We start from the raw sequence: 28,000 nt of genomic DNA on the forward strand, positions 1-28,000 counted from the left end.
TGTGCCCTTGACGTCAGAGAAGCTGTGAAGCTCCTCTTTAATTTTCTCCAATTCATTAGTCATCTGGGCTCCTGTTTCAAACTCTTGTCTTACCAAAACAAAAAGCAATATGCAACAAATATCAAACTGCAAAGCCATTGGAACCAGAGTGACACTATGCAGTGCTGTTTTCTGCATTTTCTTCCCTAGAATGTTAGCAGAGGAGGTAAAGTATTTCCAGTGCAAAAATTTGGGTGTTGCTTTCATGAATATGAAGCTCTATGCATTTTAAATGTCCATGCTTAACACTTGAGGTATTATGGAAGAATATTCTCCAACACTCTGCCAGCCAAATCCCCAGAAGGTATAAAGTGATGTGCTTAATTCTCCCAGGGTGTATATTAATAGCACCAAAAACATCTTCCTATTGTCTACATGAAGACAGGCACATCTCTGAGCTGTTGAAATATCTGTGACTCATCTGCAGAGTTTCTTGCACTTTAGTTATTTGTGTCTATTTTTCTCCATGGGCAGCTATATTTTCTGTCTCCTGGAGGATGGCATATACAGAGCAGACCTTCCACTCTTTCCTGGCACTGCTTCCACAGCTTCACCAGTAGTGAAATCCAGTGCTCTGAGAGACTTCATGATCAGCTTCCAATCTAAGAGACTTGTTTTCTTCAACAAAACAGAGCAGACCTTTGTGTCAGGTTTTCTTGATGGCTCAGAATTTCACAGGCTGCGATCCCACGTGCCACTTCATGACATGGAGAGCTTTGCTTATGAGGATGACACATTTACTGTCACAGATGGCGTTGCAGTTTTCCATGAGGAGGTCTCTCCAGGGGGCAGTTCTAGCTTCAATGAGTATGTGGTGGATTGCAATTTGGCATACCCAGAGTACTCTGGCTTTGGCAACTTGCTTTTCTATGGGGCATCAACTCAGCCTTTTCCCTTTCCAACCCCTCCTCGGCTCGTCACAGTGCTATTTGGATTGGACCAAGCTGTGATCAGCTGGAGACCACCTGAACGTGCTATTGGAACCAGTAAGTTCAGTTGTTTCCTCCTGAAAGTCCACTTTTTTTCTTTCTAGAAGAGTAACCTTCCCTTCTCTTGGTGCTGGGATTTGGTGACTTCAATAGCTGATCCTGCTGGAAGATGCAGAATTGCATCACTGGGAAAAATTTAATACAAGATTCACCAGAAAAACACCTGGCCAAATTAATATAAGTTTATATTGATAACTCATCATCTGCAAAGGGCTTCAAGCAAGGCTGCATCTTTAGTGTGATGTGGAGTAGCACTAATGTTGGTTGCTGATATCACAGAGAAAATGCATGCCAAAGATGTAATGACTTTTGATCAGTGACTGTGCTGTGGTGTCTATCCTCTGCACCTGTGTTTCTGAAATGCAGAAAATAATCTGATTAGGGAAATTTTTGGTTGTTCCTACTTCATTCTTCATGTAGCTTGAACTACTACTCTTGGTTGATCCCAGAGCTCGAGAGTGCAAATTTTTAATGTATCCCTGTCCTAATTCTCCTGACGTGGGCATATTTGAAATGTCTCCAACATACAGTTTACTGAAACAATGTGTATCATCTGTTCCAGCCATCAACTCCAATAACATCACTGTTTGCATCTCACAGGTCTATCTGCTTGGCAGAACTGGACCTATGATGTGAAAGTGTCACCTCAGCATTCACCTGAGAAAGAAAGAGTTGTCTCAAACATTAGTGACACCAGGCTTACAGTGAAGGAGTTGGTCAGCTCCACAGTATATGAAATGTCAGTCAGAGCTGTGTCTCCTGCTGGTGAAGGGCCATGGTCAGAATCATTTAGAGGCACAACTTTACAAGAAGGTGAGGACTGCTTTGTGACCCAGGAGAAATGTAAAATGAGTTATGCATGCATCTTTCCACCTGGTGAGGCCCAGGCCTCGGGCAAAGACTGCAAAACAAGGGGCCCAAAAACTATTGTCTTGGAAACACTAAGGGCAATGAGGCTGGGGAGAGGTCTGGAGCACAGTGCTGTGAGGAGAGGCTGAGGGAGCTGGGGGTGTTTAGCCTGGAGAAGAGGAGGCTCAGGGGAGACCTTTATTGCTCTCTACAACTACCTGAAGGGAGGTTGTAGCCAGGTGGGGGTTGGTCTCTTCTCCTAGGCAATCAGTGACAGAGCAAGAGGACACAGTCTCAAGCTGTGCAAGGGGAAGTTTAGGCTTGACCTTAGAAAGAAGTTTTTCACAGACAGAGAGATTGCCCATTGGAATAGGCTGCCCAGGGAGGTGGTGGGGTTGGCATCCTGGGAAGTCTTTAAGAAAAGCCTGGATGAGGCACTTAGTGCCATGGTCTAGTTGATTAGTTAGGGTTAGGTGATTGGCTGGACTTGATGATCTTGGAGGTCCTTTCCAATGTGGCTGATTCTGTGATTGTAGGATGAGTAAATGTTCTTTTAGTTAAAGTAGTAAGATTCTCAAACGATAGTTATAATTTTATTTTTACTACTTGTATCCATTGTTCTAGTGCAAATACCCTATCAAACACATTATTTGATACACTATCAGATTAAAAGATATGAGAGGTGCTATTTCTTTCCTATGCTCTGTAAAGCATTTTCTTTAATGAAGTGGTTTGAGCAGTGCCTTGGAGTTTAATGAGAGTTTATGGGAAAGTGCAGGCTCATTAAAAGCTGAAATTCCTCGATTTGGGCATAGCTAATGGGGGATATGGCTGTATGCACAATGCCTGAGATCTGTAGATCTTTCTTTTTCAAACCTAGTTGACCTAAAATAGCCTGTGTCTGAAGGGAAATAACTTTCAGTTTAAGGCACTGGACTGGTACTTGAGATTAAGGGTGACTTTTGCTTAACTTCAGTAAGGCCAAGTCCAAACCCACAGGGGTTTTTATCCATCTAATAGGGTTCCAAATTGCCTGATTTTTCTTAATCTAAGTCTGTCTGAATCTCTGACTTTCTCAAGGTATGATGTTTTTGTGCTTTTCTTCTTTATCCATTATTCCTTAGGGCAGGGGCAGTTTTAACTGTGCTTCTGTAACTTTCCTGCTAATGAAATACAACCCTTACACTCTGTTGGTGTGCACAACTGCAGTTTTCTTTCTTTATCAGCTGGAGAAGAACCATATATGTTGGCAGTGGGGGCTGAAGGGCTCTGGAAGCAGCAGTTGGATAGCTATGGCCCAGGAGAACTCCTCAATCCTCATATAAGAAATATTTCAGGTAAATACTAAACAAACTCATGCTGCTGCTACAGACTTGTCAGTATTTATTAGCTCTCCTTAAATTTAATGAACAGCACTGAAAGACAAGAGCTGTCACTGCAGAAGTCTAGACTTGAAGGCAGTGCAGTGAAGCAGCTTCACTGAGCTATGTCTTTGTGTCCATTCTCTTTCTTCTACTTTATGGATTAAATTAATCCTTAGTGAAACTAGTGACATCACCACAGTTACAGCAGAGCTAAAATGCACTCTCTGAAGCAAATAGTTCTGCCTTCAGCACGCCATATATGTCCTACATTTATAGTCACTAGGGCTATGTATGTACTATAGGTGTACATTGCTTTTCTATAAGGGAGGATCTTCAGCTGAGTCTGTTCATGTATATTCATTTTAAAAAAAGAAGAAAAAAAGGCATCTAGCTATTTTTTATTCTTTTTAAAAACATGATGTTTTATTTATATGTTTGTGACATGCTTAACATCTTCCTTTTTTTTTTCTTTAAGACCTCGATTGGTATAATAACACTCTTTATTGGACTAATTCCATGGGGGAAGTTCAGAGCTGGTCATTGAACACAAAAGAGGGTACCAGTGAGAATACTTATGTGCCTGATGTCAGAAATGCAAGGATCCTGGCCTTTGATTGGTTGGGTCGGTGCATGTACTGGGCTGGCAAAGCAAATACGGTGAGTATAGTTGCACTTCTTAAGAGGACAAGCCCCTGAAGTCATAGAATCACAGAATCCTAGAATGGTTTGGATTGGAAGGAACCTCCAAAGCTCATCTAGTCCAACCCCCCTGCAGTGAGCAGGAACACCCTCCACCAAATCAGATTGCTCAGAGCTTTGTTGAGCCTGACCGTCTCCAGGGATGGGACCTCAGCTACCTCCCTGAGCAACCTGTTCCAGTGTTCCAGCACCCTCACGGTCAAGAACTTGTTCCTAACATCCAATCTAAATCTACTCTTCTCTAATTTCAAACCATTGCCCCTCATCCTATCACTGCAGACCTTTGTAAACAGTCCCTCTCCAGCCTTCTTGTAGGCTCCCTTCAGGTACTGAAACCCATATTTGGGAGAACAAATCTCACAAACTGAGAGACATTTTGACCTTTGCTATTATCATGTGGAAGTTATATAAAAGTTTGGAGTAAAACATTCACTAATATTCACTAATGCAGCATAGTTAATTCCAGGTGCAAGCCAGGCAAATCAAACACACTATCATCAGTTTTGTGGGATTCTATGCTGTAAAAATAAGTGAAGATAGTGAAAAGGGAGGCTTCCAAGTTGATCCCTGCTGGGAATTAGATGGACTTTATTTTAATCACATTTGACATGATTTGTTTACACAGAGATTTTCCAGATTGGCTTCTGTACTGTGATATTTTGCAGATCACTGCAGATAAAAAAAAAATAATTACCACTGCACTTTGTACACTCTCATATCAAGAACATTGACATGTGAAGTATTTAAAAGGTATCTGACTTCAAAATTGCAGTGCTAATTTATGCAGTGCTGTCAAATTATGCCTTTCATTTCTTGTAAGTGCAAAGTCAGAAACTGTTTTAAAAACTGGAGCTAGAAGGCCAGATTTCACACTGCCTTGCACCCTCATTTACACTTGTGAATAGTGAATATGAAGTGGGTGAGAAACTCTGTCAGACAGAAGGCTGCCAAAACTGGGAAAGCCAAGAGGAAGAGATATCGCAGTGTTTTCTTTTGTTAATTTTTAACTAATAATTTTACTTTGGTCACCGTCCTTGTACTTTGAATGCAAAAGGTTTGGGCTTTAAAAATCCAGGGCTTGCATAAGCTTACATACCACAGTCTCACAGTATATCAGAGGTTGGAAGGGACCTCAAGAGATCATCAGGTCCAACCCCCTGCCAGAGCAGCATCACTTAGGGTAGTCTGCACAGGAATGCATCCAGGTGGGGTTTGAAAGTCTCTAGAGAAGGAGACTCCACAACCCCCCTGGGCAGCCTGTTCCAGTGCTCTGTCACCCTCACTGCAAAGAAGTTTTTCCTCATGTTGAGCTGAAATCTTCTATGTTCAAGTTTGAACCCATTGTTCCTTGTCCTATCACTGTGTACCACTGAAAAGAGCCTGGCCCCCTCCTCCTGACACCCCTCTCAGCTATTGATAGACATTGATCAGATCCCCTCTCAGTCTTCTCTTTTCAAGACTAAACAGCCCCAGGGATCTCAGTCTCTCAGCTTCTGATAAACAGCTGTGACAAAGTCATTTATGTATACTCAGCTGATCATGGCTGATGCTAAAAGCAATTCTTTTGTCCCTAGATCTATAGAAAACCACTGCTGGGTGGCCATACGGATATTGTGGCTCACGTTGCGTTCCTTGTGAAGGATCTGGTGGTGGATTCAGTAAATGGCTATTTGTACTGGGCCACAACCTATTCAGTGGAAAGTGCAAGACTGAATGGAGGGGAGTATCTCCTGTTACAAGAGCAGCTCCAGTTTTCTGGAAGACAGGTGACTGAATTTTTGTTTTGTTTTGATGGAGGGAGGGTGTTAGTGATTAGATTTTTTTGAATGCAGGCAGTGCTCATGGTTGCCAAAATGGACATCTTATGACCAGAAGAAGAACATGCCTTTCTTGCATTATTGTTACATCATTTTGAGAACAAGGTAAGAATAGCTGTACCAAAATGTTGGTCCATAACTCCAAAGTCACACCTTGCAACAAAATGTGACATTAAAGATGTCCCTCTGGTTGTGATGCTGCTCCTTCCCATATGGGAAAGGTACCTGCTTTTCCCAAGTGACTCAAGCCTAATGGTCAGTTCTAGCTTTCCCATTAAAATATGGAGCATCCTGCCTCCTTTGTGATGTTCTCCAGCTCACATGTCCTGATAGGGGCAGGTTAGGGGCTAGACACTTGCCAAAGGCACTGGAGTGCTGCTAAGGCTGCTAAAGTGCTGCTACAGAGACTGGCTTTGTGCTATACTCCCTTTCCCCTTCCCATGTCTGGGAGAAAAGTAATAGATGACCCAATTCCGTAACACTTACCACACGTCTTCTGGGTGATCTCTTGCAAAGGACTGACAATTTTCAGCTTCTTCTGTGCTGAACATCACCACTTTCTTTGCCTTTCTCTTTTAATTCATTACCTGTTTCCCTGAATCACCTTACGCTAACCTCAGATTTCTTCTTGTTTTCAAGAATCTTGGCAGCAATAAAGAGTGCTCATCTCTTCCTGTCTTTATTCTTTTTTCCTGCACCTTTATCTATGTCAGTGACACCAGCCTTCAACTATCCACTTATTCACACCTCCCACAAATAAACATCTCCATTCCTGCTTCTCTACTGTCCCTAATCTGTGCACTGACTTCCTGAACTCAGCCTCCTGCTGTGATGCATACAGGAAAAAAGCCAAGTGAAAATGTCTGGATTGGGAAGTGACCAGCTATAGCTGACAGGTTTATTAAAATAAAACTCAAACCCATCAGATTAAACACAAACAAACAAACAAAAAAGGGCAGTAACAACCTTCTTTAATAGTGGAATGGTTGAGCTGGTCATTATTGTCCCATATAGAGAAGCAAATAGATGTTTGCACTAGTACTAATGTTTATCTTCCTTGCACAAAGAAGTCCTTTATCCTGAAAAGAGTTCCTGTTATCTCAATAATGAAACACATATGACATTTAATTTCTACTATCCAACAGCTAGACCGTGTTGTCTACATCACTGGTTCTTACTACCTGTTTTTGTGGTAATGAATTATTGTTGAGCTGATCAATACAGGCTCTTCAGCAGTATGTTGCTGCATCTCTTAGCTTGACATGTGAGTGATAGGAATAGAGAATAGAAGAGACTACTATGGAGATGTCAGATTGCCTGAACAAATATGAGGGCAGAGCTTTGAAAGTCTGATTTCTTTTGCAAGAACTAGATCCTTCTAGGATTATTATTTTATTTCCCAATCAGCAGATGTGTATTGGCAGACTTTGATTGATTTTTGTCAGGGCTATTCTGATTTATTCCAGTTTAGGATATGGCACAGGATTTCCAAAGCACAGTAATTTACACTGTACAAGATGCCTGGGACAAAAGCAACTTATAGGAGAGCAGCAAAGTGCATTACATGTAGGAGGGGACAGGACCCTCTCTAGGTGTGGTCTCTTAATATTTCTAGTCAAGGAGTATTTCAAGTAGCTAAATTTCTGTTGTGTCTTATGCTGTTGAATTGATATCACACCTACACATCGTGTCCAGAGCCTAACACTGCTCATAAAATGGAAGGCCTTTGTCTATTTTTGAAACATAACAGAAGGGAGGTGTTACATTGCTGTCTATCTCCTAAAGATTAATAGTATGAATATTTCTTTGCTTTAATTGATGTGGATACAGGGATCAGGAGAAAGAAGATGGGCATGTCTATGGGAAAATGGTTACAAGGGTAAAAAAAAAAAGAAAAAAGTGGGGCAAGGAAAGAAGACCCAAATACTGAAAAAAGAAAGATGTAATTTGGGTGCTGAGCATCATAGGGGTAACTGGGATAAAATATAACATGGTTGACTAAACATACAGTCAGGCACCATACATACTGTGAGATATTTTTGTCAGGAAAACCTACAGGAGCAATCATTCAAACCCTGATTTTCTGACATACAGTGCCAACAGAAATATGTCAAGAAGTTAATTACATAAGGACCAACAGACAACTAAGTGATGTGGCATTTGCTTTCCTGTCATCATCTTCTGCAGTTTATTAATGATGGGAAAAAAAAAAAAGAAAGAAAAAAGGCTGCTCCACTTACATCCATAAGGGAAATTTAAGCTTATAAGGGACAGCTACAACTAGTGTTTGGATTAGAAGTTTGAGAGCTGCTGGAAAACATGTTTGGAGAGGCCCTAACAACTTGTAAGCTGTGCTAATGACGTGGCATAGGCTGAACTTGATAACATTTAGCAGATTAATTTGTGGAAACTAATTCTATTTTACTCACAGAACAATTATTAGACGTCTGATTTCTGTTATTGTTGCATATGGTGTTGAATCTGGTGTTTACTGCAAAAGCAAGAGAGCTTATTCTGAATATTAGGGCCTATTAAAAGTAAAAAATCCTTGCACCTGGTTTAGCTGAGGATGAAATATTGAAGTCATGAAAGGAAGATTGTTTCTTCCTCCTGCCCCCTGTCTACTTAATAAGAAATTATGTACAAAACCGTAAATATTTCCTATTTTACCAAACACATTAATACACATTTTGCACGTGTTTTCCAGAAATAATGCACCACATGAGAAATGATATGCATAAAATCCAGGCTAGAAAGCAAAGACAAAAGAGCTGAAATACCCCTTTCAAAAGGTGAATCTGATGTTCAGACTGGATCTCAAACACCTGTTTCAGATAAAGAATATTAAAATAGCAGAGGTGCACTGGAAATTTTGATAGGTAGTTCCACTAATCACTTGATGGCAACACCATATCTGAAGTACTCTGATACTCAAGGGATGAACACTGTGACAGGTGGTCATCAAATGCTATCTAGAAAATCATCAGCTGCTATAAATAGGTGTCCACTGGGGGCTTGATTATTTTCTAGTGCTACCTCTTTTCATGTTAGAATGAATAATCATGGCAGTAATGTAATTTTTGCCACTGCAGAGCAGCTCATTTTGCTGTGTAGACAACAGTTATGCCCAAGGGCTTCTGCCTCAGAAGTGAGGGTGTGTTTAAATTGCCAGTTGTTTTTTTTTTTTTTTCCCACTTAGGTGGTTGGTTTAACGTTGGATCTCACCCATGGTTTTCTTTACTGGCTTGTGCAAGATAGTCTATGCCTAAACCTATACAGAGTTTCTCTCTGCAAAAAAGGGTAAGCAAACATGTAAGAGAGGTAAGAAGGCCTGTATTTTCTGGGGTGTGTGATACTCTTTAAAAACTGATTTTGTCCAGTTCTGGGCATATCAGTCACCAATTTAACAGCAAACAAAGAAGAGCTAATGATCACAGATATCTGATGGCAAGATATATATATTGAGGTGGTTGTTAACACAGTTTTCACAGTATGGAAACTCAACTCAATTGAGGTCATGCTCATTGAATTTCAGAGTTAGCTTTAGGAAATAATCACAATTTCTTGTCTATTTTATCTTGGCATTTACAACACCTGACAGTTTTCAAGTGCCTGGAGCTTTAACCTGTTGGTCTTTCATAGAGCTTAGGACTGAAACTGACATCACTTTCTCACCTGAGCAATCAGTACTCCTCTTGATCATCCTGAGCATGAAATGGTTGCATTATTCCTGAAAGGCAAAGTTTAAAAACAAAACTATGTTTATGAGTCAGCTTGAATACATACAAAGATCTCAAGAAAAATGGTAATTTGTTCTGCAAGTGCCAGACTCATGAAACTACATTTTTGCTCCTTTTCTTATGGAGGGTGCCTGTTTTATTAACTTCTTTATTTTTAAGCATCAGAGTAAACTTCTTAAACATAATTGATCTGTATTTACATGTGCTCATATTGTTGCAGGCTGGCTCTGTGTGGGATCAGCTGAATTTTCTGTCTGATTTTAGACTTGCTATGATTAATGGTAAACATTTGAAGAATCAAAATATGTTGATTACTTTTAGCTAGGACATGCAGCTCCATTGTGAACCAATTGGCAGCCATAAATCATTGTCCCTGGCATGCCAGAATAGAGAGATTAGAAGTGATCCAACCTCATGGACCTGATGGCATGTCAAAGCTTTTCCAAATTTGCTTTGGATAGCACGTGTCTAAGTTGGAAGCAATTTCTGAGATGGCAAAATCATGCCTCTTACAACATATTTAATCTCTTACTCAGAAGATAAATTGGGACCAAAAAAAGAAAAAACCAAAACCCTCAAAAAGCAACAAAACCTGTAAATTTTGACAGAGAAGTTAACAAGGCTGATTAAATCCCCAGTGATCCCAGCAGAGTTTAATAAATAATGGAAGGTTATCAAGGAAACTAGCAGGGTCAAATTCATCTGAGGACCTACTCTAATGAAGTTGAATTAATTTCACTCTGTGAAGCAGACTCCATTGTTGCAGAGAAATTGCTGAGGGAGGTGGGCTGAGTTTTTCAAAACACTCCATTTTCTATCCCCATGCATCAGAATATGAAGAGATTTTATAAATGTTTTCTAATGAAATCAAGGGAATTAAAGCTTTTTATCTTTTTTTTTTTCCCCCAGGTACTCCTGTAATGTGTCATTCTGAAAGTATTCTGCTTTAGAGAACTTAAGGAGAACTTTTTGAATTGTTTTCCTGCCTCCTACACGAGTGTTAAGAATTTGAGTGATGAGAAACACTGATGTGTCAAACCTTACATAACTCTTGTTCTATCCACATGCATCTAGCAATTAGTCTGCTAATTTCATGTGTGTTTTCACAGTTGTGGCGACGCTATCATCACAGAATTTGCAGCATGGAGTGCTTCAGAAGTATCTCAGGCTGCACTGGAATACTACAGTGGTCGTCTCTTCTGGATTAATGGTCTCCAGTTCATTACAACTCAGGAAATCAATCAGAGCCTTAGCATTCCCTTCTCACAAACAGCAGAGTTTGCAGCCTTTACCCTCGTTCACACATCACTTAAACCTTTGCCAGGTACATTATTTTCTTTGTCTAAGCCCTTTGTTAAAGGCATTCACTATCAGCCTGCAATTCTTCATTTCAGAAATTCCTTAGTGTCCCAGTTTGAACTGGGTGCTTTAAGAAAGACCACAAAGTTACAGACCTGCAGAAGCTGTCCAGAGTGTCCAGTGCAGAGGGTAGACACAGGAAATGATATATTTCACAGTCTCACAGTGTATCAGAGGTTGGAAGGAACCTCAAGAGATCATCAGGTCCAACCCCCTGCCAGAGCAGCATCACTTAGGGTAGTCTGCATAGGAATGCATCCAGGTGGGTTTGGAAAGGCTCCAGAGAAGGAGACTCCACAACCCCCCTGGGCAGCCTGTTCCAGGGCTCTGTCACCCTCACTGCAAAGAAGTTTCTCCTCACGTTGAAGTGAAATCTTCTATGTTCTAGTTTGAACCCATTGTTCCTTATCACTGTGTACCACCCAAAAGAGCCTGGCCCCCTCCACTTGACACCCACCCCTCAGCTATTGATAGACATTGATCAGATCCCCTCTCAGTCTCCTCAAGACTAAACAGCCCCAGGGCTCTCAGTCTCTATTCACAGGGGAGATGCTCAAGGACCCTCAAGTTCTCCCATAAATCCTACCTCATTAAAAAGCTGGCTGAGAAGCCAGTTCATTTTCTTCCTCTGCACATCCCTGGATGCAGTGAGGTCCCTTATCTGGTGTGGAGGGAGGGTGGTTTCAGTCCTATCTGCAGCCTTCAAGGCTGGACTAATTTTTCCTGCTTGGGCCTAGTCCCAAGGCCTAAGGGGAGGCAGTTTCAGACTTGGCCAGCCTGAAATCAGCCTAGCAGTTTGGAGGGGGGTGGGGGTAAGAAAGACCTCTGGGGCATACATTGGACCCCAGCTGGGGAGAAAAGGAGTCCTGGACTTTTGGTCTGATTTGGTGGAGGTTTTTGTGTGAAGCTTTTGGCTTAATGAGCTTCTGTGTTAAACCCAGATTATGCGTTCCTTTGTATTTTGTATGCTTTGCTATGCTCCTCACTACACATTGTAATATTGTAGGATTGTAGCTTGTGAAGAGCTTCTCCATTTAAACTTTCCAGTGCCCCAACCCTGCGTGTGAAACATTTTGCTTTCACCCCAGGGGCATTACAGCAATCTGTCCCACTCTCAACCATGACACTTAGTCATTTGACAAAAGAACAACAGCATTTTTTTAATTTATATATATTTTATATATATACATATATACACACACACACACACACACGTGTATATCTACATACTTACATATTTATATGTATTAAAAAATATACCAGGCTATACCTGGGTAATGTGCAATTATATAAAGCTGATGGGTATGGCTAAAAAGGACACATGATGTTGTTATTCATTGTTTTCTACCTAATGAAAACTTCCAGGATTTTTTTTCATAGTGTCTTAATGTTTTAAGCCAGGTTTGAAAAGCCTACCTATTGCTCATGTTCTTTGAATCATTATTATTTCTTCCTCTCTTTATGCACAGGAAATTTTTCTTCTGCACCAAAAGTGATTCCAGATTCAGTGCCAGAGTCTTCCTTCAAGATTAAAGGAAATTCTTCATGTTTTCATGTCACTTGGAGTCCCTCCACAAATGTGGAATGGGGAACTGTCTTTTACTGTGTGGGATCAAAAGCTCGACACGTGAGGATATTCATGCATTCCCTCCTCATTAACTACATGTAGTACTGCATCTACTTGCTGATGTATCTATTTTTAAACAGAAATACAGTTTGTTTCTTCTCCAGCATTACAAATCAGCCAAGCAACCAAACTAATCAGTAAATATAAAGCAAGCTGTCCTGTTTTTCCATCACTGAGGCCAAAAAGGGGGGAACAAGGGTGTAGTAGTAGCTCTGGATTAGCTGCCAGGGCGTGAAGTGCTAAGCAAGGAGCTCACAGTGCTTGAAGATGTGTGAGAAAGCCTTCACAGTAACTCAGAGACAGAAATGTCCTCTGAGCTGCCAGTAGGACAGCCTTTGCCTGTCTGGGAAATCTAGCCTTCATCCATGCTTAATTTTAGCACATTTGGCAAACTTTACCTTCAATTCAAAGGGCAGATTGCTAGCAGATTGCTCCCCGTCACTGCAGTGCCATAGCAGCTGGTGAAACAACAACCATTCACAGGAAGAGAAGCTCTGATTTGATTTAGCTGACCAGCTTGGTGAGGGGAATTTGTGGAGACCTTTCTGAGAACAGGAAAAATGTTTATTCTGTTTTATTTCATTCACAGCCTCTGGAGAGCGAACGGTGCCTGCATCCCCATAACCTGACAGTGCCATCCTACCAAGTCGATTGGCTGGAACCATTTGCAGTCTTTGATTTTACTGTCACTCCATACACATACTGGGGCAAGGCACCAACAACATCTGTATTTCTTCAAGCCCCTGAAGGAGGTACTGAAATTTTAAATCACATTCCTGTGTCAACAAGTAAAACCCTGCAGAGGAATGAGCAAAATTCAGGGCAACAGAGTTGCAAGGGCATGTTCCTGGGTATCTGTGGAATTATCTATTGCACACACAGATGCATACAACTGCAGCAACAGGATTTGGAACAGAAAGTGCATGATGGTATATCCACCATGTCCACAATGAGCAAGAAAGAGAAACTGAGATCCATTACAATGACCATCAAAGACTCATGTTATATGTTAATCACTTTCCACGTTTTTAATGTTACGCACTTTTAAGTTTTTAGTGCTGTGCTTATTTTTGTTCTCATGCAGGTCAAAGCTAAGCCAGCTAAAATGTAATGCTGAGTGAATGGAGTACTGACTAAGCTTATGAGCTGCAGCAGGTTTCAAAGGGAATAGGAGAGGGGATGGAGTGTGCTCTATGTTGTGAAAATTCTTGCAGCTCCATTGTTACCTACAGAACTTGGCTAAGTAGATATGTCCCAGTTCAGGAGTGTATTTGTCTCTGTTCATACAGCTCTCCTTTCAGCTGAGCAAGTTAAAATCAAGTAACCACACACCAATGAAAATCATGACATTTTAGATCAGAGAATCACAGAATGTTAGGGGTTGGAAGGGACCTCTAGAGATTAGTCCAATCTCCCTGCCAAAGCAGGATCACCTAGGGCAGGCTGCTATGCAGGAATGGATCCAGGCAGGGTTTGAAAGTCTCCAGAGGAGACTTTGCAAACTCTCTGGGCAGCCTGATCCAGGGGTCTGTGACCCTCACAGCAAAGACATTTCTCCTCATGTTGAGGTGGAATCGCCTGTGTTCCAGCTTGTACCCATTGTTCCTTATTCTATCATTGGGCACCACTAAAAAGAAACTGTCACCTTTACCTTGACACACACCCCTCGGATATTCTTCTGTAATTTACTTGTCACCAGTTGCTATCTGACCCTATCAGTACTGCAGTTGCAAAGGTCAGGCTCAAGACTAAGAGAGTTAATTACAAGACAGAAATATTCCACTCTATGTGTTTTATCTTTTCTTTTTTTTTTTTTTTTCAGTTCCTTCAGCCCCTACAAGCCCTAGAATATATGTGTCACAAAATAACCTACATAAAAGGGATGAGAAAGTCCTTGTGGAGTTGAGGTGGGACAGACCTGAAAGAGACAATGGAATATTGACACATTTCAGGGTTTACTATCAGCTGTTGAGTGAAACTGCTAACACTTCCATGGAGTGGAACACAAGCAATGTTGGGCCCACCCTGAGGCTCCTTTCTCTCAGGGATGTGCTTCCCAACGTCACAGTAAGGTTTCAGGTATGAAAAGTACTGAGTTTATCTCATGTTAGATAGTAGATACTTATTAATCCAGCCTGATGTGTTTGCCTAGGAGATGGTATTGGACCTAGGGCAACAACTTGTGGTTTCTGCTTGTGCAGGTGCTGAGTCCCTGACTCACCTGTGAGTACCTGCCTTAACCTTTCTACATGTTGTACTCTTCACTAAAGAAGGCAGAAAACAATGCTGCAGTATTGTACAGGCTTGCTGAAGAAGAAATATTTCTAGAGGTTTCCCAAAGCCTCTGATAAAACCTGCAAGTTAAACAGATTTACCTGAGTTGGTGGAGTCTGGCAGGACATTAAAACAGACACATGTCAAGAGAAGTTCCACTGCAGAAGAAATGCAAGGACTCAGATGACTTCCATAAAAAGACTTTCATGTTAAAACTTGTCGAGAGGTCATCTTTTCGTTGTGGTGAAAGGGTTGGAACACAGAGACGTGTATTTGAAAGACAAAAGCACAACAGTATGTGGTAGACATACTGATGGTATAGAACACCATGTTGGTTGCAGCATCAACCAGCAGTAGGAATTGCTGCAGCCTGGGGGAGATAAGACTCTCCAGGTGTCCTTTGAGCTCTAATTGATAGATGTGGTGTGAATTGTCTTCATAAAATTCTTTTCATAGCTATGGTGCAACTCTGAATGCAGCCTTTGAAGTGACCAGCTCAGCCTTGGGTCGAACAGGGCACATGTGCTCCTAGCTGAGCAGCCAGGGGATGTGGTTCTGCATTTGGCATTAGCTATGATTTTAGAGGCTCTCAAATGCAATCATTTATGCTGCTATTTAACATATGTAACAATCTCCTGCCCCACAGGTGCAAGCCTTCACCTCTGTGGGTCCAGGACCTTTGTCTGCAATAGCAGAGAGGAAAGCATCAGGTATGGGTGATTTAGAAGCCATCTCATGGTTTGTGTGTACTAGGTGGTGAAACTGGCAGTACAGGAATTTGGTAATCTGACAAACAGCCTCGAACCCTTTGTAGCACATTTGTTCCACCCTACAGTAGACACCCCAGAGGAAAAAATTACAGCTTCTGACATGAAATAATTAACACATTTCTTATCATTAGATGAAGTGTCAGGAATTTCAAGCCTTTCCTCAAAACCTGTGCTAAATTAACTTTTCTAGATAACCCTGGGGTAGTATGGAACAGCAGGTTTTGCTGGAGATCATGGAATATTTCTTACTGGGCTGTGAAAATTGACCAGGAGAGTAAGAGATCTACTAGGGATCATAGGCTATTTGTAGATGGGTTGCTAAAGGTATTTATGTGAGCAAATCTGTTTTGACTAGGCTTAAATTCTTTAGGTAAGCATCCACAACACCACTGAAAAAATCTTCGGAGTTTGCATGTGATGACAAGAAGGCAGCTCATTATTTTATTTATATGCTGTGACATAGGCCCAAATATCATCTGTGCAGGGCCATCATTTATTTTTATCTTGTACTTGCTTTCCTTATGACAGATTGCTATTGTCTAGAATGTGGTTTGCCTATTTTTTTTTTCTTTAATCCTACTGTGCCCTTTCCCTTCCAGATCTTTTCCCTGTCCCAACTCTTCTGACTGTTTCTGCCAACAAGTTATTTCTTACTGACATGGACAATAATCGTACTGAGTGGGAGTGTTCAGCTAAGACAAACATAAAGGACATCTGTTACACTGCTGATGATGGCAGAGTGTACTATATCGTGGAAGATTCTCTTTGGATTCAGAGCATACAGGTTGCTTCAGAGTCCCAGGTATTCTTTTGTTCATTCCCATGCTTGAGGGAATCTAGGAAAATACGTGGCCAGTTATCATCTTTATTTGGGGGTTAATGATGTTTTTGAAGAAGTCAAAGCCTTACTCCAAAGACCCCACATGGAGTACTGCATCCAGTTCCGGTGCTCCCGGAAAAGAGTTCCTGTTACCTCAACAGAGGGTTGGAGAACCTCCCCTATGGGGACAGGCTGAAAGAGTTGGGGCTGTTCAGCCTGGAGAGGAGAAGGGGAAACCTTAGAGAAGCCTTCCAGTACCTGAAGAGGGCCTACAAGAAAGCTGGAAAGGGACTTTTCACAAGGGCTTGTGGTGATAGGACAAGAGGGAATGGATTGAAGCTTGAGGAGGGGAGATTTGGAATGGGTATTAAGAAGAAATTCTTTACAGTGAGGGTGGTGAGACACTGGAACAGGTTGCCCAGGGAGGTTGTGAATGAAACCTCCTTGGAGATGTTCAAGGTTAGGCTGGATGAGGCCTGGAGCAACCTGGGCTAGTGGAAGGTGTCCCTGCCCATGGCAGGGATGTTGGAACTAGATGATTTTGAAGGTCCCTTCTAATCTAAACCATTCTATGAACCTATGAATAGTTGAAACAGAAAAGGAGCATCATGATGAACAAAACACGTTTAAAGGCAAAATACAGTGGGGAAACCAGAACTGGAAAGACACAATTTTCTTAAGGACTGTGAGTTTGTATGAGATACAATATGAAAGAGGTTAGCTGGAAAGCTGGAAGATATTCCTTTCTAGCAATAAAATATGTATAATAAAGTTTGGAATTCCTTTTTTCTTTTTTTTTTTTTTTGGCCATCAGTATCTATTAGAATCAGCCATAGAGTATGCCATAGGTAAAATTGTCCTATTAACCATGTATGATTTTCCTGATTGTATCTGCTTTGTTGATAAGTTATTTCAGCAGCCAATGTAAAATTCATGCTGTTAAATACATTTCTTATTTTCTCTCAAATGCCATTTAACTTGATTTCATGGTAATTTCAAGCATATGGAAGCAACATGGAAGCAACAAATGAGGTTTGTGAAACAATAGTTTTCATTTGCATAATCATAGTGGAAACTTTGTTCCAGGGCATCTCTTTATGTTTTGACTTCTACTTGACAAATAGAAATTATTTCAGAAATAGATCTAATTTTATAATATCCTAACACTGGGTGGGAAAATTCTACTCTGAAGGAGTGTTAGTAATGTTTTTATTTTTTTTCTTAAGTTTTTCAAAGACCCGTGTCTTCACAATGCCACAGCCATCACAGTTGACTGGATCGCAAGACATCTCTTTGTTGCCTTGAAAACACTATGGAATGAAACTCAAATATTTGTTTTTGATCTTCAGCTCAAGATAAAATCTCTAAAAGCCTTGAATATACAGTTGGGTAAAAATTCAACTGTATCATCTCTGTTCTACTATCCTTTCTTAAGGTAAGACATAGATTACTAATAGCTTTAAAAAGTAGATTCGAAACGTTATTTTAATCTAATCTAAGGATTGAAAAAGTCTTTTTATAGTACATGAGACTTTTGCATTTGACAATGCCAGAAATTTCTAGATGCAGTTGTACTTTTATACTGCTGGTTGGATTTGGACACTCCTAATTTCAACAAGATAATCTGTGTTTGAGTAAATATTTCCAATGATCATTATATACTGGTTGATTCTTCCATTTAAGTGATGCAAGTGGAAATCAGCACCAGACAATATTTTTTTACAGTAACTGTTTTACCCAGACTAGTCAGCTATTGTGACCTTCCATTCAAAAATGCCCTTTAAACACCTGGAATCACTCTCAAATATTCATGTTTTTAAATATTTGGGAGGTTTGTGACTGTAGCCACCCACAGGATTGCATTTAGTGCTGTAACTGACTGACAGGATTGCCCAGACTGAAGTTTCTCTCCTGTAAGCAGTGCTTTTTATTTGGCAGCCGCTTGTACTGGATGGAAGAGCTTGGTTTTGGCAGCCACATGCTTTATTATGATACGCTGAATGACACTGTGCACCACATTTTGGGATTCATATCAGTAAAAGAACAAATGAGGAACTCCTGCACCTGCAATGTGGCAGAAGCAGAGCTAGAAAGACTTATGAGCATAGATGTGTCTGACTCCAAGAATCCCCAGCTACTCTTTGTCAGAAGAAGAAATGAAATATGGGCCTCAGATGTGGATGGTTGCCACTGCTGGAGAATTACCAAAATACCAAGTTTTCAAGGTCTGAGTGTTCTATTTTAGGTAGTTTGTGATTCTTGCTGTTTCTTATGTTAAGCAATGTTCATTCAGGAAAACAGCCTTCATGAAGCACTTTCATTATATAATTGATTCATCTATAAGCAAGATGAACAAAATGTCTGTGCGCTATGTTTGTAGCTGTATGCCCCATTGACACAAACTGGGAGAAAGAGCAGTGTGAGGATTTTACTGATGTATGTATTCTAGTGAGATGTACATCAAATGAAGGTGCTGCAGCCTCAAATGTTACATGTCAGTAGTTTTCATATTATTTTGCTAGGGTTTTCTATTTGATACACCTATCACAGTTTATCTCAATGGAAAAATACAATACTATCTCAAATCATGCCTGAAAGTGTCACCGCAGGCTTCAGCATGTGGGGAGGGCACTTCATGCAAAGTAGACTCTTGTATGACATCTGTCTTGCACTTGTAATGGTAGCACTTGGCTACCTGGTTTTCAGCTCCGTTTGGAGGAATACTGCTAAAAGAGTTGTGTTACCAGAGGAACTGCCTTAGTTGTTCCTGGGTGTGATGGTTTTAAGGCTATGCTTTTAATTTTTCTTCACAGAGTTTGAGCAGAAAGGTAAAAGAATGTAAATAAATTTGCACAACACCGGGAGATGGCAGAGCACTGTGGCTTTCATCTTGGAAAGGTGGTGAAAATCTCTGTAGACAGCTCTTGCTCTTGTGCTTTATTTCTGGTGTTTGTTAATTGATTTGCAGTTCTCATAACTATGGGTAATTAAAAGCCTTTAAATCTACACTTGTAAACCTGAAAAAAACCCCAAAGTGTCTCAGCTTCTTGAGACCCACTGGAAAAGACCAGACTTCTTTACCAGAAGGGGTCTTTGAAGATATAGTATGACCAAGATACTCACCCATATATACTCACTGTGAATACAAGCATCCCTCTGCTCTTGTGGAATTGTCTCCTGCTCAGGGTTTATTTTGAAGCTGAACTATATGATATTTTTTCTTGTAAATCTGTCTGCTCAGGGGTTTATTCTGAAGCTTCACTATTTTCCTACAGGTAAGAAAATTGTCAGCTTGACTGCTGATAAGCAATTTATATACTGGAGCACTGAAACAAAAGAATGCGCTGAAATTTGGCTAGCAAATAAAACAAGCACAAGATACTTTCTTCACAAGAGAGCAAATCATGAACTGAAAATCTTAGCCTACAACTCAGCAGCACAACTGTACCCAGGTAGAGGGGATTTGGGTTGTTTTGTGAATGTAACCAGCTTATTCCAAAGCACGTCTTTGAACTGCAGATCTTGCTCTGTGTATTTATGTAAAGTCTGCTTTACAGATCCAGCTGCCTTCTAGAGGGAAACAATTCACCTTGCACATTTTTAAAAGGATGACTGTAAGTCCTGGCCTTGTGTTGGACCACATGTAAGGTTGTGATGACAGATACTGTTTGTGTTTCAATGTCTCAAAAGTTACCATGAAACTATGCCTTCTTTCAAAGGAGAATTAGAAAAGGTGGATCACACCGAAGCACAGAAAAGAGCAAACACGTCCAAAAAGTGTTGTAGCAAGAGCTTGAGAATGATCCATATCATGATACAAATTTCTGAGTTTGTTCAAAAGTATGGGTTGCTGGAAAAAAAAAAAAAAAGAAAAAAAAGTCTGTCCTTCCAAAGACAAAGTGATAAGAACTCTGCTTATTAAAATGTTTTATGAAAAAAAAACCTGAGAGGCAATTGCAGCTTATATTATAGTAGATAGAGGCTTCACTCAGAACTCCTAATATTTGAAACAAACCATTGTAGAATGATAATGAAAGAAAAATTGGTTTTACTAGAGAGTAATGGCTCCTATACTGATTGCAGAGGTTCAGAATAGCTATTAGCATCATGAATATCCTCAAAATAGTTCTTTAACTTCAGTTTTGCATTAAAATCTGACAAATAGGCAAGAGAATATTTTAATAGGATGGTGGTTTTTGAAATAAAAGAATTTCATGTTGTTTTGAGTAGCTGGAAGAATTACTCCTGCCTGCAGCTGCTTTGACCAGTGCCCAGACTATTCTTACCAACACTCTAGACAAGTTTGTTCCCATGAGGTCTGTGTGGGCTTGGCACTGATGCAGGAACCTGTTTTGGCCCTGGTACAGAATGTACCAATCCCCCTCCCCAGGGATGGGGTTTCCTGAAAAAGCCCCAGGCTTAGCTGGTGCAGAAAGGGAAATTTCAGTCCAAAGGGATTATTTCTACCCAGAGATCCCCACAGAGCTCTTCTTACTTACGTGTTTGGGTGAAATAAGAAAAAAATATTTTCTTCCTCTTCTCAGTACTGAAAGCAAGTAGTGTATAGGTGAAAAAGTGATGTTTGCAAAGACCAGCTGTGTTGACTGACATGCTTTTTATTGCTTTAGTGATGTGAGCAAGGAGCACTGCTAGAGTTTTCTTTCATTCTAACCTTTTCATTGCCATCCAGAGATGTGATGTCAGGTGATCATTTAACACATCAGAAGTACTCAGTGAAAATTATTGTCCTGTCAGATTCTGTGAGAGAATGATTTCTCTTCAAGGTTAGGGGAAAGGGGACTGAATATGTAGTGAAGGATTTTCTTGTCAGGGAAAACAGATTTCTGTGGAACTGCCTGACAGAAAATCTAACTCTGAAAACGACTCAATCCTTTATTTCTTCTGTAACGTTTCCCATGGGAGTTTTACTACTCTAGATAACTATAACATTGAGAAAGATGCAACCTTGCCATTATTTCTGTTAAACAGACTTCTTTATTCTCCTGGCAATATCTGCCTGAACCTGACTTTGGTAGGAATGGCAGTGTTACTCATTTGAGGAGAAAAGATCTGACAATGAGGTCAGTTGCTCTGGCCTAAGGGCAAGCCTTTGTCCTTGCACCATCTTCACCACACATGTACTTTAATCTTTCCCTTCTTGGCAGCAAGTCCATTTAATATATTTTTAATTAATTTTTAAAAGTACACCAAGTGATGAGGGATTTTCTTTTGTAACTTTTTTTATATTGCCATGGAGTAATTTTCTATTGTTTTCTCCCTGTGGACTCCTTTTCTCCTTCTAAAATTTGCCTACCCTTTCCCTGTTGTTCCTATGAACTTTACACATTAAAAGCTGATTGGAACAAAAGGGAGATAACACTTAATTGATAAAGAAAGATGCTTTTTGTTTTGCATATCTGTCTGTTCTGTGACAAACAAGTCTGGGCTCATGAATGTGTATTGCTCTTGAGAGCAGAGCAACTACCACCTAGATTACCAAGGTATATAGGTACTGAAAGAAGAACTTAAATTCTTCAGTAAGTCTGTACCTTTAGTAAATCTGCATCTTAGACAACATAAGTGAGACTTTGATGACCACTACTTTTGTAGTGTCCATGCAAGTAATCAAATACTGTACATTCAGGTGGGATTTTTTTTTTCTGTTTCTATTGGTGAGCTCAAGAGAGAATGTTTTGTGGTTATGCATTCTCACAGCAATGGTGGTAGAATCCCTTGCAAGTTTGGGCTGGTCCAATAGTTGTATTTTTTTTTTCTTTTTATGTCTTTCCCAGATAAAAGATGCCTGACTCTGTTGCCAAACACTGCGAAACCTACTATCCTTGCTACAACAAACACCAGTTTTACATTAAGTTTGCCACCTGTCACACCACAGGAGTTATGTCCTGGCACAGTTCAGCCTACGCCAACCTACCTGGTATTTCTCAGGCAAATGATGAATGACTGCAGGAACTCAAGCTACTGTTTGTCTGATCTACAGCAAAAAGTATTGGTATGACTATTTGGGAATGTGATATCACTTCTAGTCATTTTAAAAACCATCTCTTAACTTTCTATGACAGTTCTCCCACTTCTGTACCCCCTTTCTCTTTGGTATTTGTTCAGTGATAGATCCCTTAGCTTTCCTTTGTGCAAGTAGTTCTCTACTTCACAACATACCTTTGCTAACACCCTGTTGAAATGAGTATTCAGTTTCTACTTGCACAAAGAGCAGTTGTGGTTGATATTAATCTATTTACTCTTGAGATTGTCCAGCAACCATATGGCTTGCCTTTATGTCTTGTGGTAGTTGTACTTGCATTTGTAAATATTCTTCTGTTATGGACTTTGCCATTTCCTATTTAAATATCAGCCACTGAAAAATATAACCATGTTAATTACACAGCAGCTTGCTTTTTTGATATGTGTTTTCTGTAGTGATCTGTTACCCAAACTGTCATTTTGACATTATTTTTTATGTGTTTTCTGTAGAGAGTTATTACCCAAACTATCATTTTAAGATTTTTTAATTTTGTGTTTTCTCTAGTGATCTATTACCCAAACTACCATTTTAACATTTTTTTCAAATGTGTTTTCTGTAGTGTTCCATTACCCAAACTATCACTTTAACATTTTTTTTAAATACTAAAATGTATTAGAATACAAAATCACTACTGTATTACTTTATAACTCTCATTGCATTGAGAAATGATTGGTGTGACATATGACTCTCTTTTCTAAGAATACCTTTATTATCTGATTTTAAATTACAGGAATTTCAGGGTCTCACAGCCATCATAGGCAACCTACAGCCATTTTCAAGTTATTTGATACAAGTTGCAGTAAAAAACTACTATTCAGATGAGGAAGTGTTGCCTACAGGAGAAGAGACAGTTGGCACAACTCTGTATGGAGGTTTGTTTCATGGTTTATTTTGATTTTGAGCAGAATTCTCATGGAAGTTAAAGGAAGGTGTGTACAAGTTTGTGTTGCAAATAAGAAAGGAGAGGAATTTTCTCCTTTAAAATGTTACTTGTGTAGATCTTCACAAGGTTTTGACCTTGTGATGAATGATGAATGTGTATTCTTTAATGCTTTTGCTCATTGGCTTCCTGAAGAAAGATAAACTATGGTTAAAAGTGGCTAACCAGCTGCAGTTTCTGCTTTGGACCACATTTTTAATAAGTTGTGCTTGAATGTATGTGTGGTTACATGTGTCTAAATATATGCAGTCAATATTCATTCAGCATTTTTTCCTCTTACCTCGGCATTATTCTCATGATTACTGTTTCTTAAGATAACGTAGGATAATGATTTGCTGTGATCCAGGCTGAAAAGGCATCACTTCATTTTTATTTCTCTTGGCCTGAATGAAAATATTACATTTTCAGTTGGTTTCAAGAATTTTGGTGTGCTCTTCTCAGTCCCTTTTGCACTGGAAGAGGAAAGCTAGGAGTAATGCTTTGAATGTTCACTCTGTCATTTAGGGCAGAGAATGGAGTGGTTAGGGATTATCTGAAAATAAATGCATCAATAAACCGATCCAATTATGGCAGAAACAAATTAAGAAGCCATCAGATATGCTATTTTTTTTTCCTCTTAACATGCACATCAAGCAAACAGACTTTCAACTTAGGTGGACCTCTGAATATTTTAAGTGTATTCCTAAGGAGTCTATGGTAGAAAAATAAGAAAAACTTATGATTAAAAGATTTCAATTCTTTGCATGGGAATCCACAATTTGCATGGCACAGTGCTTGAGTAAGATTGAATACTACTGGGATGTGGCAGGAATTCACACCGTTGCATCTTCGTGGGGTGAACTGAGCCACCCTGCAGCAATGTGCACCCTTTCAGTGGTGAAACATAAAGATAGCATATGAAATGGGAGACTGGGTTGCTCCACTGAAATGGAATTTTTCGGTCTCAGGTTAAAATGAAACATGAAACTCGGAACAGGCTTCTCTAGTTGGGGCAAAACAAAATGTCGGGATCAAAATAAAGTCCTAGACAAATAAGAAAACCCACAACAACAACAACAACAGAGAGAAAACAACCAAAGAACCACACCAGCTCCTAAACTCTGGTCATTTCTAATATGTATTTGTATCAATATCCAGAGCTTTTCACAATTTGTTGAAAAACTTCCAACCAGCTGTAAGCAGAATATATATCTGTGTCCTGGCACTTATGTTCTCAATTTCATGAATGTAACTACTAGTTTAAATTGTAATCAGATGCTGCTAGAGCCTCCTGAAGTGTGTACACTATTTCACACCTCTGAAGCTGTGTGAATTCCCTCTCTTTCCCTCAGTTCTGTAACAAAAGAAGCTTAGATTAATCTGTGCTTTCCAACAAACTGCAAGATAGAGGGAATGAATGAAAAAACAGAGAAAAAAAACAAAAAAGGAAGACAACTTGGAAAAATTAATGCATTGCTCTTGCCACAGAGTGTCACTCTTACTCCACATATATTTTGGCTGGTGAAAGAATTTTTTTTCTTCTTCACTAGTTGAGCTTCTGCACATTTCTTTTAAATAATTTGCAGTCTTGCTGCTAGGGCATAAATTATAGCATAGGTACCCAACATTCTGGTACGGTGGTACACACAGGTAAAAAGTTAGCAAGAAACTGCACTATCTGGACAGCTAAAGAGGAAAAATTAATTTTTAATACGTGCCGTATATCACTTCAAAATCTCTGATCTCAAAGCTTCCAAGAAAAGGTTGATTTTCCCAGAACAATTAGTCAGTAACCAGCTGGCATGGACATCAGATGAACTACCCAATTCGTTGCTTATACACCTCAACCAGACCATGAATTTCAGAGCAAAAATTGTAAAATTATGACAAAGGATGCTTAGGTTTGTTTTTACTTCCTCCAGATATTTCTGTTCAAGAAAAGGCTTTCAAATTGAAATAATGTATGAGTACTTTTTAAAAAAATGTATATCCAAGTACGATAATAAACTCACTCTGAGACCCTGATTAGGGAACTAATAGAGAGCAGGAGTTCTGAGATACAACTATAAATGTAGAGGTATAGGACAGCATCTGGTTGGGTTTTTTGTCTGTTTGCACTGTAGAATAGCCAAGCAGATACTAAAAAATGTCCCTCAAAGTATTTTGAGCTTGTCTGCAACTGCCTGACTGAACAAGAATATGAGTTTTAAATCCATACAGTTTGACTCCTGTAAATGCACCATATTCTTATTCTTGTAACCTCTTCTTCTTTCCTTAGCAACATTTCTTGGCTTATAAATGAATAAATAAACAAACAAAGAATGAAATAATAAAATAAATAATTAAAACAAATAAATAATTTAAATTAATGAAATAAATAAATAAATAAAATTAATGAAATTAATTTAAATAAATAAATTAAAAGCACAAACAAGCAAGCAAACAACAACAAAAAAAACCCTCTAGTGAGATCTGCTCCTAAAAAAGGAGATTAATTTTCCCTTCTGTTTCAGTACCAGAGGCAGTTGAATCCATTCAGGCCGTGGTTTTGTCTGACACCATCATTAGCATATTTTGGAGTGAACCTCTGAAGCCCAATGGACCTCTAGAACCCATCCGCTATCAGATCTCTGTCAATTTTTTATCTCCTGTCCCACCGACACCTTTGAGAAAAAGTGAATTTCCAAATGGGACACTTGCCTGGCCTGTCACTGGGCTCCGACCTGGAACAAGACATTCATTCAAGGTACAATTACAAGGAGTTCTAACTGTTTGTTCACAACTCTGTAAATCTTTAGGCTGCTCTTCTATAAAGCTGTACCCGTGATTTGAAAAGATGACTTCAGAACTGGGCAGACTTCCCTCAGTTCTTTAGTCTTCAGGAAAATGAAATGTCACAGTTTATTCCTACAGAGGCTGTTCAGACTAAATCCTTAGGACTGAGATCTCTTCTATTTGGGGAGCACCTCCCAGATCTCAAGAGCAAACAAGTTTTGCTGCAATCCTGCTGTTGTTGCCCTGATACTTGGTGCAACATGCTAAGAGAGGGTCAAAAGACAGGTATCCTCTGTTCTCAGAGGAGGATGCCTTCTTGTGAAGGATTAGGTGAAGTGCAGTAAACAGGGTGTAAAAGAGTGCCAATGGGTCATGGCCAAAAGATACAAGCAAGCTTTTCATAAGAAAACAACATATCTGATACTTTCTTTCATAAAGAGGAAACATCTATACATTCTTCCAAACCCAGACTCAGACATTTTGCCCATTGCCACTTTCTCTTTAAGAAGTAACTTTTCATTTAGCCAAAAAGAACCAACCAAGCAAACAAGCAACCAACCAAAAAACCCCAAACACCAAGCAACCAAACAAAACCAGGAAAACCCCAAACCTGTATTTTTTTCTTAGTCCAACAAACCAGAATGGATCTGATACATCAATAGAGATAGAGGTGATGACTGATTTAATAGTTGACTGATTCTGTCTTGCAGCAGTCATGTTTTACATAAAAGCATATTATACAGCATGCATGCAAAGTGCACAGCAAGAACAATATAGTAATGCCTTTTGAAGGCAGAGGGCTAACAATGACTCCAAAATGCAAGCAGAAGCTTGGCTAGTTGTTGGCACACTCTGAGCTGCTAATGCCACCTTTACAAGAAGTCTGGTGCTGTACAGTTTGTGTGTTTCCTATCTAGGTCCTTGCTTTTCATCCTGATGAGAACTGGTTTTCTGAAAGCGTTGAGGTTACTGCAAAAACCTTTGAGACCCCACCTCCACCTGTCAACATAGTCCCCAGAAACACCAGCTTGCAGCTCAAATGGAGAGCTCCTCTGCATGTCAATGAAACCAGCTTCTGGTTTGAGCTGGCTAAGGTAAAAATTCTCCCTTTTTATTTCCTGAGCAGAGCAAATTTAACCCACTCTATTCTGGTGAGAGGGGCAGGGTGGAGGATGTATATGAAGGACACAGTGGATAATTTGGGCATGGTGACATCAGTCTCAGTGGCTCAGGAGGGGCAGGATGGAGGCAGTGTTTGCCAGGAACAAGGGGGAGTGCAGCTGTAGCATTTAATACTCTGTAGTGTCAAAGGACATCCTGAATGACCCCATCAGGATTCTTCCTGGGTCTCCTGTTTCAGTAGAGTGCCCTCCCTCTTTCCTCACTTCCCTCCCCCAACCTGGCTTGTAGCTACAAATGCTGTTTGTTCTGCACAAGAAAGAGAAGAAAAGGGTTTTCGGCATTAAATATCAGCTACTACCTACTATAGGAAAAAATGCCAGAGAGAGAAACAGGTCCTGTAGTGCAGACTGTGGAAGTAAGTTAGTGCTGCAGTGGATGGAAACTTCAGATTTCCATGTCTGGACCACTGGACACAGAATAATATCAACTGAATCACATAGATTGCTTAACATAAATAATTGTATTCATGAGGCTTACACCAACATTTCCCTGCCCTGTCATAGCAAAATTCCACTAAACTGCCTCCTCTCAGTTGTATCATGGCAAGTTGAACTCATAGGCATGCCAGAGTGATCCAGAAATACAAGCTGCACAGAGATAAGCAAGGGAAAGACTCCTTTTGGCCGTGCACAGGGGTCACTTAATCTGTTGTCCGTTGTGGCTGCCAAGACTTGTAGGTCTGAAAACAAAGAAAAAAACCCTGGGTTTTGTGTCCTTGGTCTCTACGAGGACAAAGT

At 39.9% G+C, this 28,000-nt stretch overlaps 1 protein-coding gene across 1 annotated transcript in view; it reads left to right on the forward strand.

Annotated features, from left to right (window-relative positions):
• ROS1 (ROS proto-oncogene 1, receptor tyrosine kinase) overlaps positions 1 to 28,000 on the forward strand; it is a 66,159-nt gene that overhangs the window by 15,524 nt on the left and 22,635 nt on the right. The window contains exons 13-31 of the mRNA XM_054393024.1: positions 514 to 1,025; positions 1,629 to 1,841; positions 3,104 to 3,214; positions 3,717 to 3,898; positions 5,515 to 5,706; positions 8,957 to 9,057; positions 10,607 to 10,821; positions 12,326 to 12,490; positions 13,074 to 13,235; positions 14,306 to 14,562; positions 15,404 to 15,467; positions 16,127 to 16,329; positions 17,574 to 17,782; positions 18,286 to 18,572; positions 19,623 to 19,799; positions 22,140 to 22,357; positions 23,118 to 23,259; positions 25,820 to 26,052; positions 26,999 to 27,175. Coding sequence (XP_054248999.1) covers positions 514 to 1,025; positions 1,629 to 1,841; positions 3,104 to 3,214; positions 3,717 to 3,898; positions 5,515 to 5,706; positions 8,957 to 9,057; positions 10,607 to 10,821; positions 12,326 to 12,490; positions 13,074 to 13,235; positions 14,306 to 14,562; positions 15,404 to 15,467; positions 16,127 to 16,329; positions 17,574 to 17,782; positions 18,286 to 18,572; positions 19,623 to 19,799; positions 22,140 to 22,357; positions 23,118 to 23,259; positions 25,820 to 26,052; positions 26,999 to 27,175 — 3,820 coding nt within the window. The remainder of the gene's footprint in view (positions 1 to 513; positions 1,026 to 1,628; positions 1,842 to 3,103; positions 3,215 to 3,716; positions 3,899 to 5,514; positions 5,707 to 8,956; positions 9,058 to 10,606; positions 10,822 to 12,325; positions 12,491 to 13,073; positions 13,236 to 14,305; positions 14,563 to 15,403; positions 15,468 to 16,126; positions 16,330 to 17,573; positions 17,783 to 18,285; positions 18,573 to 19,622; positions 19,800 to 22,139; positions 22,358 to 23,117; positions 23,260 to 25,819; positions 26,053 to 26,998; positions 27,176 to 28,000) is intronic.

This window comes from Indicator indicator, chromosome 27 (genome assembly GCF_027791375.1).
Source record: "Indicator indicator isolate 239-I01 chromosome 27, UM_Iind_1.1, whole genome shotgun sequence".
Lineage (NCBI taxonomy): Eukaryota > Metazoa > Chordata > Aves > Piciformes > Indicatoridae > Indicator > Indicator indicator.